Below are 15,761 nucleotides of genomic sequence, written 5' to 3'. Positions count from 1 at the left end.
CCCCACCCCCAAGTTCCCAATTTTGGCCCAGAAATCTTGTCTACTTCCAATATCCAGGAGGATAACTAGATGTTTTTCTTTGGGTTCACCTTCTTATAAAGCTTCTCTAGATTCACAAATTATAGGCTCAATGTCTTTCATTTATGGCTAGAAACCAATTATGAGTGAATACATCCCATGTTCATCATATTTGTGGATAATGACACTAAAATCATGATTGGGATTGTGTTGAATCCCAATCCCAAGTGCATTGCTATTGGTAGGATGGTCATTTTCATATAGTAATTCTTCTAGTCTCTGACTATGGGGACATTTTCCATCTCCTAATATCTGTATCAGTTTCTGTCTTTCATGTGCTGAGGTTTTCATTAAAGAGGGCCTCAAATCCTTGGTGTATTCACTACTTTTCTATTGCTGTCATAAAACAATAATAGCAAGGAAACTAATAAAAATGTGGTTTTCTTTGAGACTTATGGCTCTAGAGAGATAATTGATAATTGTGATCATCACTATCACAGGAAGCATGGCACCAGGGTAGCATGAATGGTAGTGTGGAAGCAACTGGGTGTTAACACCTCAATCCACAAATAGGAAGCAAGATGACCCCAATATAATCTCTAAGCTAAAAATGTTCATGTCTATATGAATTTTTCTAGACATTCAGAGGACTTGAAAAAAATTGTTGAACTGTTCCATAAAAGAAGAAAAAGAAGGCACTCCATCATAGTACTTTCATGAAGTCCCGTCTTAATATAAAAATGAGATAAATATTCAACAAAATAAAAAGTACAGACAATGATCCCTGGTTATCATAGATGTAATACTTCTCAAGAAGAACTCATTCTCAGAAGTTCTCTGTAAACAGACACTCTGCTTTCATTTTCCAGGCACCCAGACCTGTATAATCACATAGAAATGATATTAATTCAAGACTGGCCTACTAGATCAGGTTTTTTGTTAACTAACTCTTACATCTTAAATTAAACCATTTCTGTTATTTTATATTTTATCTTGAGGCTTTTGGGTTGTTATCTACTGCTTTGTGGGCAGCTACATGCCATCTTTCTTCTCCAGAATCTACATGGCATATTCCTGACTCTACCTCCTGGTTCCCTGTATTCAGTTTAGTTTTCCCAACTTTGAATATTCCAGACTGACCTAGAACAAAACAGCTTATTTATTATCCAGTGGTAATAAAACATATTCATAGCATATAGAATGGAATCTCACATCATCTTTCCTCTTCTCTTAACTTGTACATGTATATGCTAACACAATTATATATATACATATATATATATATACATGTAAATGCATATGCACATTCACACACACAGAGAGACACTTATATGAAAACAATGATTCACCATGATCAAGTTGACTTTCTTTAAGAAAGACAGTGCAGGACTATTCCATATACAAATATCAATAATTATAAATTAAATAGCATAGATGGACCCCTACAGAGTTCAGTTCAGGTGCTAAAGCCAGAGAAGGAAATATTGCTAGGGGATCTGAGGGAAAAATTAAATAACTCATATGATTATCTTTCAGAATGTCTCTTTTAATGTTGTCCCTTCCTTGTCCTCAATTCTAAAACTTCTGTCCTGGCTTTAATTTTGTAGCTCTAATTCTCTAGCTCAATTCTAATTTCAATCCCAATTCTCTGATACCTTCCTCCTCTTCCTCTTCCTCCTCCTTTTCCTCCTCTCCTCTTCCTCGTCCTCCTCTCTTTCCTTCTCCTCCTACTCTTATTATTATTATTATTATTTCTTTTTCTTCCTCTTCTTTATTTTCTTATTTCTGCTAATTCCTGGGATGCTACTTCTACAACTACTGCTCTGTATTCTGTTCCTGCTTCTCTTTGTTATTACTCAGATATAAAGATCCACAAAATCTAGCAGGCATACAGAGTGATCAGGTAACATATGTAAACAGACAAGGGACATTTATAGCCTTTGGTTTATTAGCATTTTTGTCAAATATGAACAAACCCTAAGGGCCTTTTAGATGTGAAATCAAATCTTTGCTTTAGTTTATACAAAAAGAAGATCAAAATCTCTAAACTGTCAGGTCAGAGGCACAAGTGAAGGTTTGTCTTCCTCCACACTGTGGTTACATGGATGAGTATTTTTCCTGAGAGTAAGACACAGGTAGTAAATCTCTTGAACTAAAATCATGAGTAAACTGAGGTGAATGTGAAAGTGAGGAGTTAAGAATCTTTTAATGCAAGATTAGTTTTTGCATCACTTTTCTTATCTATGTGACATAAAACCAAAACATAATTATTTTTTCTATGTATGTTAGCAGCTATGAATCAACAGCTTTGGGCATGTAGTAATTCTATGTCATTGGATATATGGGAAGGTCTTAAATGGAAAATTTTTACTTGGACCCTAAACACTGACCCAATGCCTACCAATAAAGATAATTGTAGGAAGATATTTCTCAACGTTTACATAGGAGAAAGGAGCAAAAACCTGGCAGTGGGAAACAGGCTTCTTGACTGTATGAGTGTCCTCACAGGTAGTTCAAATAGTGCTGAACCATGGGAGGTAAATCCCAAATTTGTAACAGATAGGAGTAAGCTACATTGATAAATTTACACAAAAAAAAACAGCTATTTTATTCACAAGGCAATAATTACAATACTTCCTGCATGATGGCTTAATCTTCCACCAGACCCCTTACTCCTGATGGGTTGACCTCATGAAAAGATGATGAGTAATTACTATCTTGTAGCAAGATTGTTTTTAAGTACTTTTGAAATATCATTGCCTGGTATAGAACTGAGTATTTTTTGTAATATTATTTTTATTTATTCTTTTAGAATTTTTTATCATGCACCCCAGTTCCACTCATATTCTAGCCCTTCCATATTTGCCTTACACCATTGCAATATCCACAAAAAAATAAAGAATGAAAATGAAGTTTTTTGAGACAGGAATTTTTTTGAGACGGGAAATTTTTTGTGAAGCATTGGAGCTGTCCTGGCACTCACTCTATAGACCAGTGTGGCCTCAAATTCACAGAAATCCTAAGTGCTGGGTAAAGGCATGTGCCACCACTACCCAGATTAAAAATAGTTTTTAAAGAAAGAGATGTTGAGTATTTTACTTTACTAAATAAGATATCAGAAGATGAAAAACTCTCAAGGATTTGTAGAACTAATGTAGAAAAAAAATAATCATCTTACCAAAGCAATCTACAGATTAAATTTAGTTTCCATAAAAATTCAACACAATTCTTTATTTACATAACTTGAAAGAACAATACTCAACTTCATATGGACAAACAAAAAATCCAGGATAGCTTAAAATCGTCCTATAAAAAATAATGTCTGAAAGAACAACCATCCCTAATTCCAAGCATTGCTCCAAAGCTAAAGTAATAAAAATGCCATGGTATTGGTATAAACACAGACAGGTGGATAAATGAATTTAAATTGAAGACCAAGACATAAATCCACACACTTACAGATGCTTGATTTTCAAAAAGAAAACAAAATTATATAATAGAAAAAAGACAGCATCTGCAACAAACTTTGCTTGCGAACATCATATGTCCTCACTCATAAGAGGATATTAGCTGTACAATAAAAGATAACTTTGTTATAATCCACAAACACAGAGGGACTATGTAACATGGAAGTTTCAATGCAGTATCTTTTGCCAACCAGTTTTACTTAAAATAGTCATTGAACTGAGCTGTTGGTCTGACTCAAAATCTCTTGCTTATGCTATACTGTCAATGATTGGAAACTTATCCAGACTCCTCTCAGATATCCTACCTACTATTGCTCAGAGTCATGGAGATTCTGACTCTACAGTTTCACAGGATTGGAACTTTCACCAGTTACAGCAGTTCATAGATGAGATAGGTAATGGGGTTGGCCAACTCAAGACTCTAGATCTGGCCTCAGTCATAGCTAAGTTGTTTAGCCCTGGTCATTTTTGTGCCTTTACCTGATGTCAGAGGCACTGCTAAGGGGCAGGGCCAGCCCTGATGATTTTTAAAGATTTTTTTGTTTTATGTGTTTTGCTTACATATATATGTATTTATTGAATATGTATATGGTGCCCTCAGAGGCTAGAAGAAGGCATTGTGAGTTGCCATATGGATCCTAGAAATTGAATCCTGGTCCTTTCAAAGAATTGTGAATTCTTTTAATTGCTAAGACTTCTCCTGTCCTTACCTGTTTACTTTTCTCAAATGTCATTTTAATTTAATTTTGGTAGTCTTTGTCAATACAGGAATCCATTCCTGTTTTAGCTTCTCTACTATAGGTGAGTGTTTTTAAAAAAGATTTATTTATTAATTATGTATACAGCATTCTAATTGCATGTGTCCCTACAGGCCAGAAGAGGGTACCAGATCTTATTACAGATGGTTGTGACCACCATGTGGTTGCTGGGAACTGAACTCAGAACCTCTGGAAGAACAGTCAGTGCTCTTAACCTCGGAGCCATCTCTCCATCCCCTAGTTGAGATTTTTAAATGTAAACTCTAACATTTTTTTGAATTCCACTGGTGCTTGTCATTTTGTCTCTATTTTCATGTCTTACTGTATTAGCTTTGGTATTAATTCTTCATTTTGATTAGTATATCTAAAGTTTTGTCAATATTGTTAACATTTTGAAGGAAGCAACTCTGTTTCATTGAATCTATGCTTGTTTTTATGTCATTGTTGATGTTGCTATTTCACTAATTTCATTGATGCACATCTTTTACTGCCAGCTATTGATTTTGGTGATTGATTTGTTCTTTTTCCCGAGCCCTAAAGTGAATCATTAATAAAATCGTTAGATAGCTCTTTGATTTCTTAATGTAGGTACATTGACCTTTAAATATCTCTTTTAGATATTTACATTGCATCTCACAGATTAAAGGATTTGAGATTTCAATTTTTATTTTATTTTAGGGGTCTTTCTACTCTTGTTTCTTCAAGGACTCATTCATAAATATGTTGTGAGTTATTTAATCTCCATGAGATTGTTTGCCTTCTAGAGTTTCTCTTGTTTATTTGTAGTTATTTAATTGTTGTCAGATAGAGGATAAGAAATTATTTCAATTTTCCCATATTTACTAAGACTTTCCTGGTATTCTAATACTTGATCTATTTTAAAGAAAATTCCATACAATGCTGAGAACGATGTATATTCATTCTTAAGAGTTTGCATAAAATATGTTTACTTGTACTTTATGTCCATTTTACCCATGAAGTCATTTAATTCTGCTTATTTTCTACTGGGATACAGGTTAATTAATGACATCTGGTGACAGCCTGTTTCTTTACATCTAGTAGTATTTTCTGCATAGAACTGAGTGAACCTGTCTTTGGAATTGTACAGTTATTTCCATGAATTGTTCCCTTAATCAGAAGGAAGTTATATAATTTCTCACTAGATTTGGTTTCAATTCATTTTTGTCAGATTAGATAGGCAACGCTTGCTTGTTTTGTAGCTCCATTAGCTCCGAACACATTTTTCATCATTTCACTGTAACATTCCATCTGTCTTTTATGATGAAGTAAAACAAAAATATATTCCTGCTTTTTTCCAACCTGCTAAACTGTGTTTTTGAAATTAGAAATTGACATTAATATTCAGTTGCTATGAACGATGTCTATTGATTTCTGCCATTTTGATGTTCTTTGTCAAGGACCTCAAGTTTTTTCTCCTTTATTTCTTGTTTACTTGTTGTTCTAGTTTACTTTATATAGTCTGTAACAGAACATACTTGCCAGAAACAATGGAGAGGAAGAAAGTGTTTATCTTTCACACTCAGGTCACAATCTATCTTTGGGAAAAGTCAGGGTCATATCTCCAGAAGGAACTGAAGTAGAAACCATTTTACAAATCCTCTTGTTAACTTCTACAGTGTCTCATGCTCAGTTACTATTCTTATAAAACCCAGATCAATCTACCTGTGATTTGGGTCCTAACACACCATTCACCAACCAAGACAACTACTCAAACACTTGGTCAAAGATCAATGTGAAGGGGACAATACTTTAACTGGGACTTTCTCAAATAATTTTAGATTGTGTCAAGTTGACTAGTAGAGACAAATTATGCTTGTTGCAGTCTTATGAAAACATCTACTTTTCTTTTCAGTTTAAAAGACTCCTACAAATGTATTTTGTAGAGCTACCTTGGTAGTCATAAATTCATTTTGCAAATTATAGCATATAAAATTGTATTGCTCCTTCAGATATGACAAGTAGCTTTGATGGATACAGAAGCTATTTGTCATATCTGTAGGAGAAATACAATTTTAAACTGAAAAGAAAAGTAGATCTTGACTGCTTATAGAACTTGAAATACAACTTTCCAGTCCCTCCCTCCTGATTTATAAAATCTCAGTTGAAAAATCTGTTATTATGACAGAGTTCAGAACTTACTTTACATTTTACTTGTTGTTTCTATCTTGCCAGTTTCAATGTACTTTTTTGTTTAATTATAGTATTATGAGGCAGGGGAGCTTCCCATCTAGTCTTGTCTATGTAGTACCCCAAATTCTGCCTGTATATGAATTAGCATCTGTTTTTACACAAAGGAACTTAGAGATAAAAGGAGGTTTTTTCTTTTTCTTTTTTTTTTCAAATCCAGGTTACAGTTTATTATACATGAGAAGTTTTGGTATGAAGTTAAAACAATATGTTTCAGTCAAGAGCAGAGAGACAATAACTATGTTATCTGTTGGTTTTTGGCCCAAAGCTTACTTTTCTTTCCTTATGCTTTTTTTGGGAATGAAACCGTTCACAATGTACTTTATCCTTCTATATCATCAATGACATATTAACAAAACTTTTCCAAGATATGCCCACATACCAATGTAATATAGACAATTCCTCATTAAAATTCTCTTCCTAGGTGGTTATAGGTTGTACTAATACTTAAAGTTATTGAACACAGCACTCTTTTCCTAACTTCTAGAAATGATTTCAAAAATGTTTTCTATGCATGTGAACATAGATTTCATCTTTTCATAGGGTGACAGATATCACTTCTATTTTCTTATTTTGTTATTTTGTTCTTATAGAACTGTACCATATCCTACACCTTGAATTAACACTGTATTTTTCCCTTTAAAAATTTCTTATTTATTATGATCTGTAGATACACACATCTCACAAAACTTTTGTGAGACCCTGAGAACAAGTTTGTGGAGTCAATTGTCTATTTCTAATTTCTGTGGGTTACAGAAACTGTTTGATTATCAGGTTTATATGATAAGTACTTTTTTTAACCAATTGCTATCTCATAATGCCACCATTCCATTTTCTATCTTTACTACTTCATTTACAATGTATTTGTTGTGCAGATCATTTGTGCTAATTTCTACTTTTTCTTGTGTGATACAATTGTTTTTTATAGCTTTCTCTTAAAAACTGTCATTAGGGACTGGAGAGATGCTTCAGTGATCAAAACATCACGTGATTCTTTTTAGAAGAGCAGAGTTTGTTTCCCAGTGAACACATAAAGTGGCTCACAATTTTTCATTACCTCAGCTTTAGAGGAACTGATACTTCTAATCTCTGCAGGCATTCAAAAAGACTCATACTCATATGAAAACACATAAACATATATAAAAGTATAACAAATATTTTCAAAAATATTTCATTAACTACGAGTTTCTAGGGCCTTGCATATTCTCTGAATGTTCATGTATAACAACATTCTCTTTCTCTCTCCCTCCTCTCTTTCTCGCTCTCTGTTTTCATTTCTCACTCCCTCTCCTTTTCCTATACAACATCCCTCTCTGTACCAGATGACTTATTTTTTTTGCTCTGTTCATTGATTCACACCTTCATTATATTTCACTTAACATATTGTTGTATTGATAGGTATCATTCTTTTTACACAAGCATAGAAGATACCATTCTTCTTATCTCTATCATTGCATTTTTTGTCCTCATAGCACACTTCACCAGACGGAATCTACTTACTTGTCTGTTTATTGAGCATTGTGCCACACTAATACTCAGATCTTGTGGTCAAGATCTTTATTATTTGATAGAGCCACTATGTCTCATAACTTGATAAATATCAATTAAATGATAACAAAATAATAAAATCCAGGATAAGTAGGATTGTACAACATTCACAGAATTGATTCAACTGTATCAAAGCTAATATTGTCTATATACCAAGACTGAAGCAGCCTTAAAGACACACCATTTGAAATCCTTGCCTCCAAACAAACACATATCTTTTAAAATAACTTCCAAGCAGAACCACTATTAATTATAAGCAGCATATATGTCATTGGTTTATTTTTGGTGCTCTCACTAACATAGTTTTTGCTTTTTGCTTGTTTTCAGCGAGGATCTGTTGTATTCCAGGTTGTCCCCAAATTAACTATGTACTTGAAAATGATATTGAACCTCTGGCCCTCTCCTCTCTCTACCTCCTGAGTTTTGGTTTATTACAGACAAGTTCTCCCACGTTTGGGTTGGTTTTAACTTTTCTTTTAATGCATGTAGGCATGTGATTATTATGGTGTGGATACAAATATGTGAATGTGCCTGTTCTTGTGCCAGTGCTTGAGTATGGAAGACAAAAAATATCAGGTGTTGAGCCTTAATTTCTACATTGTTTGAAACAAAATACCTTTCTTCTTGTTCATCACTGTGTGCACCAGATTAACTGGTCTAAAGCTTCTGTGCATTCTCCTGTCTCCACCTCCCTTGTCCTAGTAGGAGGGTCACACACAAAACAAATCAATGTTTGAATGGTTTCTGCGGATACAAACTTAGGTCTTCATAAATACAAGATAAATGCTTTCTGATGAACCCAGCTTTTAGTTATTTTAAGTGACTTAATTCTGCCATGTAATGTTCAACTCACTTTATGTCTACAACTTCTCTGTTTTTTACCACCCCAACTTCCAATAAATATTAGATTCCTTGAATTCGTGTACCCTATTTCTCTGACCAGGACTAATGTTCTGACCTGATTCAGTTATTTCTTCAGATAATGGTAAACAATACACAATACAAGTGTTCAATGGATGCTGAGATGGGGAGAGAGCACACTAGATCAGGAATTGTTGAGAACTCATCAAGGTAGCCCTAGGAATATAAATGAAACTTTGGTGTGAAAGCATGAGGTGATGCCTGGAAGGTCTCTACTTGTCTTATATTGTAAGTTTGGGTGTTGAGGGTCTTTATTGAGAAGTGGTGGAACCTTAAATTTGGAAGCCAATGGGAGGTGATTCCCTCAGAAAGGATTAAGAGCATTCATGACATGATGGTAATAAAAGCTCCAAGCCTGGTCATGCCAAGACCCCTCTGGATTACTGTATTGGTATAATTGTTTTTCCCAAACACATGCCTCTGTCATTTCATCCCACCAGGAGGATGTCTCCACATGGCATCAGAGGTAAAGCTGTAAGATTACTAGTTACTAGATTACTAATAAATTTAGTTCTCTCTCTTTCTCTCTCTGTGTATGTATGTGCGTGTGTGCGCGCATGTGTGGTGTGTGTGTATGTGTGTGAAATGTCATATTGAATACTAAAATAATGGCTTGAGTGTTTTTAATAAAGCTGTCTTACCTTTTCAGAAAAATGAAGAATTTCAGGAACCTGTCACTTTTAATTATTTGTAATTAACAGTTTTCACTTCCCTTTACACAGTGGTATATGGATCATGGTTTGAACATACCCGTGACTGGTTGTCAATGAGAGAAAGGAAGAATTTCCTGCTAGTGAGCTATGAAGAAATGAAAAAGGTAACCATCATTCTTACAGCAACCACAAAGTCTCTCTAAAACTCACCCCATGGAGTACCTCACATTCTTCAGTATCTCCAAGTCAGTGTTAGTTTCATAAAGAGTCACTAAAATTAAGATTATGCCCTATCTCTTTTATTTATCTGAAACTGGTATTTTCTCTCCATCCTACTTGTCCATCATCCACATCTTCTTTACCCTATTTTTCCCTGAGGTAGGGTGGGATATCTCACGCTTGCCCTATAAGTTTTTAATTCTGTCTATGCAACATATTTGATGCACCTGAAAGCCCAGTGGTCAGTGGGGAATGAGTAAAGCAGTGTCATTTCATTGTTGTGCCCAAATATATATCCTCTTCTGTTGACTGCAAGAAGAGGGACAAAGAGATGAAATCCATATGGGGATCCGGAAGAGCACAAGTGCTGAAGGCAAATGAACCACATTGAGTGATACATAAATTTGACCAGGTATACACAGGTTGAGACCAGTCTGGGAGGATTGTGTCTCGTGCTCTCGAGTACAGATAGTTCTGTATGGCTAGATAGAATATACTAGAGATTTCAAAAGTCTTAGTATAGAATTTCCAAAATTTTTTAACACTAAGTAAGGCTATATGTTGACTAGACTGAAAGACCATACCATTACCTAACCATTGAAGGTTTCATTAAATTAAAACGTCACGTTTACGTTTCAATATGTTTAAATACTATGTGTGTGTTCAAATGTATCTTATCTTGAAAATTAAAAAATCTTGGAGAATGTCACATGTTTGTAAGCATAGCATTAAGAGATAGATAGTTCAGGGGATCTAGGTCATCATTGGTTTTATATTTGGTTTCAGGTCTACCAAGTCTAAAAAGGATACTGTTTTAAAAGACAATTTTAAAAAGTAATGTTAAATATATTTGTGCATTTTATTTTCCTTTAGTTAAAAAATATACTTCTAAAAAAAAACAAAAAACAAAAAAACTTCTAATGATTTCTACTTAATAATGACACCAACTATATAAACATAAAAAATTCTGATTTGATCAGTGACTCAGATGTTTAAATAGTTTGAAAGTTATAGGTCAAAGGTAACCATCATTTACATATCACAGATAAATATGTCAATGGAATATTTTACTGAACAAGAAAAAATTACACTGAGCATGAAGTCTGCCAGAGAAAACACTTGACCATCATTAAGCTGCTCAAAAATATATAGTCTTTATATGTAAATATATAAAATCTTTAATAGAGTTAAAAAATAGTTATAGTTATAGTTTTCCATTGTAATGATAAAAGATAAAATAGATATAAATATTATAACTATAATTCTTGCTTAATAATTCATTTATTTTTTTAAAAATATAACAAGGTAAAATATGATATAAAGAAACAGTATTATCACCTCAGGGTTGGACAAGACAAACCAACAGAAGGAAAAAGCAAAATATAAGGTACAAACAGAGACCAGCATGTTCACAATTTCAGGAACTTCATACAATCACTTAATTAGAAGCCCTAATATGTGCAGACTGGCTGGCACATGATTCATGTGCTATAGTCTGTGGGTTCATATGAGGGCCTTGTTTTTTTGGTGTCCTCCATCCTCTATTTCTCTTATGCTCTTTCTTCTTCTGAAGAGTTCTCTGAATTCTAAAGTGAGAGCTTTGGTAGAGACATACCATTTAGAGCTGATCTTTCAAAAGTACCTCACTCTATGTGTTATCTGCCTGTGGATCTCTATTTGTTTCCAACTGATTTGGGAGGAAGCTTCTCTGATGATGGCTGAACAACACACTAATCTGAGCATAGCAGAATAACATTAGGATTAATTTTGTCACTCCTTTTTTTAGAGAAGTATTATTTGGTTATATCCTAGGTCCCCAGGCTAGTTTAGTCTCTGGAAACCAAATCAGTGCCAGATATGTGTTCTTTCTCATGGAGTGTGTATTAACTATAATCAGTTGTTGGCTGGTTATTCCCATGAGCTTTGTGCCACCATTGCTCTAGCATATCTTGCAGGTAGGTCAGACACCATCAAAGGATTTGTGACTGGCTTCATGCTAACATTTCTCTTTCAATAGCATGCAGAGCACTTTCCTGTAACAAACATGCTGGAATTTAGGGGTGAAAGCTCTATGTAGCCACCAGCCCAGTAACTCCATGTCCAATGAGTTATAAAGGTGTTTTATTCATCAACCGGGCATTGCTGTCAGTTTGCGGGTAGCAACCTACAGCCTCTGTTATTTATGCATTCCTATAATATTTCTTTGACCAACAACTCAATTATATGTAACACAATCTCAGTATTTTGGAAACATAAGATGCCCATTTGGGACACCATCTCCTCAATTATTAGGTTCTATTATTTACATTGCCTTCAGATGTACATAAGGGTGTGTATGTGTATGCTTTAAAATATTTCTACTTGATTAAGTGGCATATGTTCTCTCAAATGTTCCTAACTTTAATTGTCCCTCCCCATATTTTCTCCCTTGAGTCTCTTTCCTTTCCCCCTTCCCACTTGATTCTCCCATTACAGTCCTTACATAATCAAACATAACTTTCCCTTGTTTTAAAATTATTTTATAATTTTTATTTGCTGAGGAGACTTTCTTTCCTGATTCAGTCTCCTTGTATGCTTCTTTTACTTTGATAGGTATCTACTTCTTTAGGTTAGAGAGTTGGTCTTCTATAAGTTGGTTGAAATATTTTCTGTGCTTTTGACTTGGGTTTTTCTTCTTCTGACTCCACTTCTATTATTAGACTTGGTATTTTTATAATGTTCCAGATATTCTGAATGTTTTGTTACAGGAGTTTATTTAGATTTAAATTTTTTTGACAAATACATACATTTCTTCTATTTTATCCTCATTAACTGAGAATTACTCCTTAATCTCTTATATACTGGTCATGAAGCTCTGCACTAAGGTTCCTGTTTGAGTTCCTAAAGTTTTCTTTGGTATACTTCCTGAAATTTGGTTTGTTGTTATTGATTCTATTTTCACTTTCAGATTTTAAACGTTTTTATTCATTTCCTTCCACTTTTTATGTTTTCAGAGATTCCCTTATGGGATTTATTCATTTTCTCTTTAACTACCAGTATTGTCTTTCTACATGCTCTTTTAAGTTTTTTCCTTGTTCAACCATTTGGGAATACTCAGGGCCTGCTGTTGTAGGGCTTTGGGGCTCTAGTGAAGGCATACTCTCCTAGATTTTATTGATTGCATTTTAAGATAACATCTCTGTATCTGGGATTGGGAAATTTGTAATTCTAGGTGCTGATTTCTGATTCTGTCTTTGTAAGATTAATTCTAACTTCCTTATTTTCTAATGCCCTGTCTGGTAATTTGGAGAGTATGGTTACTGTGAGTTGCCAGGTAGTTAATTCTTCTGAGATCCTCATAAATGTGGACACTGGGGGTTCTATATAAAATGTATTTCTGGATGGATATAGAAAGTTGGCACTTAAAAATGTGCATGGAATAGGAGGGGGCATAAAAACATCCACAGTAGGAAAAGGAGTAGAGTTTCATACTGGAACTACTTAGGTAGTCACCTGACAGTGAGTGAGAACAGACCACAGTACAAGGTTTGATATAAAGCTGTTGATGAGCCTGAGGACTGGACTTGGAAGAATAAAGGGAGAGGTAAGATCTTACGTTAGCTTACTTGTTTTCCTGGTTAGATTGGCCTGTCAGTTTGTAGAGTGTTTCTTATGAATTTTAGGGCTAGGACAAAGTAATGAGTAGTGAGAAGAAACTCTGAAGATTAAGATCTGTGTTTTCTCTTGAGACTGTCATTTGGGCTGAGGGAATCTATAGCAGGAGCTCCACACAGAGCTAAGAACAATACTAGAAGACTGAACTTGGGAGAGCAAGTGGAGAGGTGAAGATCTTCATTTACCTTACCTGATTTCCTGCCCAGGTTGGCCTGTGGGTTTCCAGAAAATGTTTGATGGAGTTGATATATTGGATAAAGCAGTGAGTTGGGGAAGGAGTTGTTAGGAGTTTTCTGTGAGATAAACTAGAGATGTGGGTCATTAGTGCAGGTATTCTGCTGCAGAGCTAGGATAATATAGGATCATTAGACTCAAGGGAATGAGGGGGATATGAAGATATATAGTTAAGTCACCTCTTCCCTGACAAGAGTGGCCTGTGCATTTCCAAGAATGACCAGTTGAAGTTGTGTGAGAGTATAGTACAATTAATTGGAGGAGGGAGGTTAGAAGAATATCTGTGGTATCCAGTCTAGATAGAGGAATTTGCCATACATTTTCTGTGGGAACTCCAAACAGAGTCATAGAAAGAGAGTAGGCAGAGTCAGATAGAAGTTGTGTAAGCACTGCAGGAAACAGATACCGGACACTGGATGGAACCTTACTGGTAGAACACAACCACATGGCAATATACAGATTAGTAGAACTGGGTTAATTTAATATATAAGAGATAGGTAGCAATATGCTTAAGTGATTGAACAACTATTCTTTTACTTAATACTGTTTCTGTGTAGTTATTTGGGTCTCGGTGGCTAGGCATGAATGAACAACCTCTAACTACAGAGGTTGGTGTGGAAACATGGGTCTGACTACATCCACACAAAACTTGAGAAAGCTTGGGAAAGAATGTTAGACACAAACAAACAGAGTTATACATGGCTTCTTGTAGCTGGTATTTTTTTTTCAGATGAGTTCTGTTTACTGGCAGCAAACAGGGGTGCCATGGCTCTTTTAAGAAAAGGCTTACTGACTCAGCATAAGAAATGGTGACTTCCTTGTTTGTGCTGGCAGCATAAACTCTAGCTCTTTAAGGAAGTCTTGCACTTTAATGGGGTTTGTGAGCATCATGTTATAAACTGCTTAATGGAAAGACATAGACCTGCTACATACCTGAAACTGGGGCAGTGTACATGACTTGCAGAGGCAGTGAATATGCTTCCAATATGTTGGATTGGGCAGAGTCAAAAGACAAAGCAGTCTTACTCATATCCTTACCACATAGCATTTGAAGAAGCAGTACTAGCCAGAAACAATGAAAGATATGCAATAAAGACAAATTCAGAGAGAAATAGACCTCTAAATGGGTCACAGTGTTGGATAAATGCATGTAAGCTTGAAAGAGCGATGAAAAAGAGTACAGAGAGTTATAAAAAGAAGTAAATCATTCACAAAAAAATAAAAGAAAGTCTTTAAAGACACAGAGTACAGACAATCATAGATTAAAGGCATAAAGAAAAATAAGCCTCGTAAAGATGGAATATACTCAGGTAATCTGAATTATGTGTATTATTGTGTTTTATTTGAAATTTTTGACTGCAGAGAGACATTTGATTCTGGAGACTACTAATCTAAACAAGCATATATATTTTAAATTTTCATGACTTTAAAATTTGGGTCTAAAGATGTGTTACTTTGGAAAAGTTCTGCTTTTTTTTTCCATAGAGTATAAGAATGTGTGGATTCCTTCCAGGCAAATGTTGTTTGATGGACCAAGACTACCTGAAAGGTCTCTGCTGAACACTCCTCCCTCCAAAAAATACTTCACCCAACAAAAAGCAGGAAGAAGTTTGAAGAGAACTATGGCCAAATTCCAAAATACTGTTTATATACTATAGAAATGAATGCTTTGCTTTAGTGTGTATCTCGGCTTAATGATATAAATATCTGCTCTTGATTAAAGTATTGTATTTGTGCAGCTCATTTGGGCAGTAGAGGAGAGGGTGCATTAACTAGCCTTGACCCATAGTCATACTGATGAATATCTTTTTTTTTTATTGAGAAAAGGAAAAAAAACAAGTTTCCACCTCCTCCCAGCCTCCCATTTCCCTCCCCCTCCTCTCACCCTTCCCCCCCTCCTCCTACCCTTCTCCCCCTCCCCCCACTCCTCTCCACCTCCCTCTCCAGTCCAATGGGTAGTCAGGGTTCCCTGCCCTGTGGTAAGTCCTAGGTCCTCCCCCCTCCGTCCATATTTAGGAAGGTGAACATCCAAACTGGCTAGGCTCCCACAAAGCCAGCACATTACGTAGGATCAAAACCCC

General features: G+C 35.1%; 1 protein-coding gene across 1 annotated transcript in view; it reads left to right on the top strand.

Annotated features, from left to right (window-relative positions):
* Positions 1 to 15,761, top strand: part of LOC101998679 (bile salt sulfotransferase 2-like) — a 49,893-nt gene that overhangs the window by 15,369 nt on the left and 18,763 nt on the right. The window contains exon 4 of the mRNA XM_005371921.2: positions 9,643 to 9,737. Coding sequence (XP_005371978.1) covers positions 9,643 to 9,737 — 95 coding nt within the window. The remainder of the gene's footprint in view (positions 1 to 9,642; positions 9,738 to 15,761) is intronic.

The sequence above is a fragment of the Microtus ochrogaster genome, unplaced genomic scaffold (assembly GCF_000317375.1).
Source record: "Microtus ochrogaster isolate Prairie Vole_2 unplaced genomic scaffold, MicOch1.0 UNK139, whole genome shotgun sequence".
Lineage (NCBI taxonomy): Eukaryota > Metazoa > Chordata > Mammalia > Rodentia > Cricetidae > Microtus > Microtus ochrogaster.
This window is presented reverse-complemented; position numbering and strand designations above follow the sequence as displayed.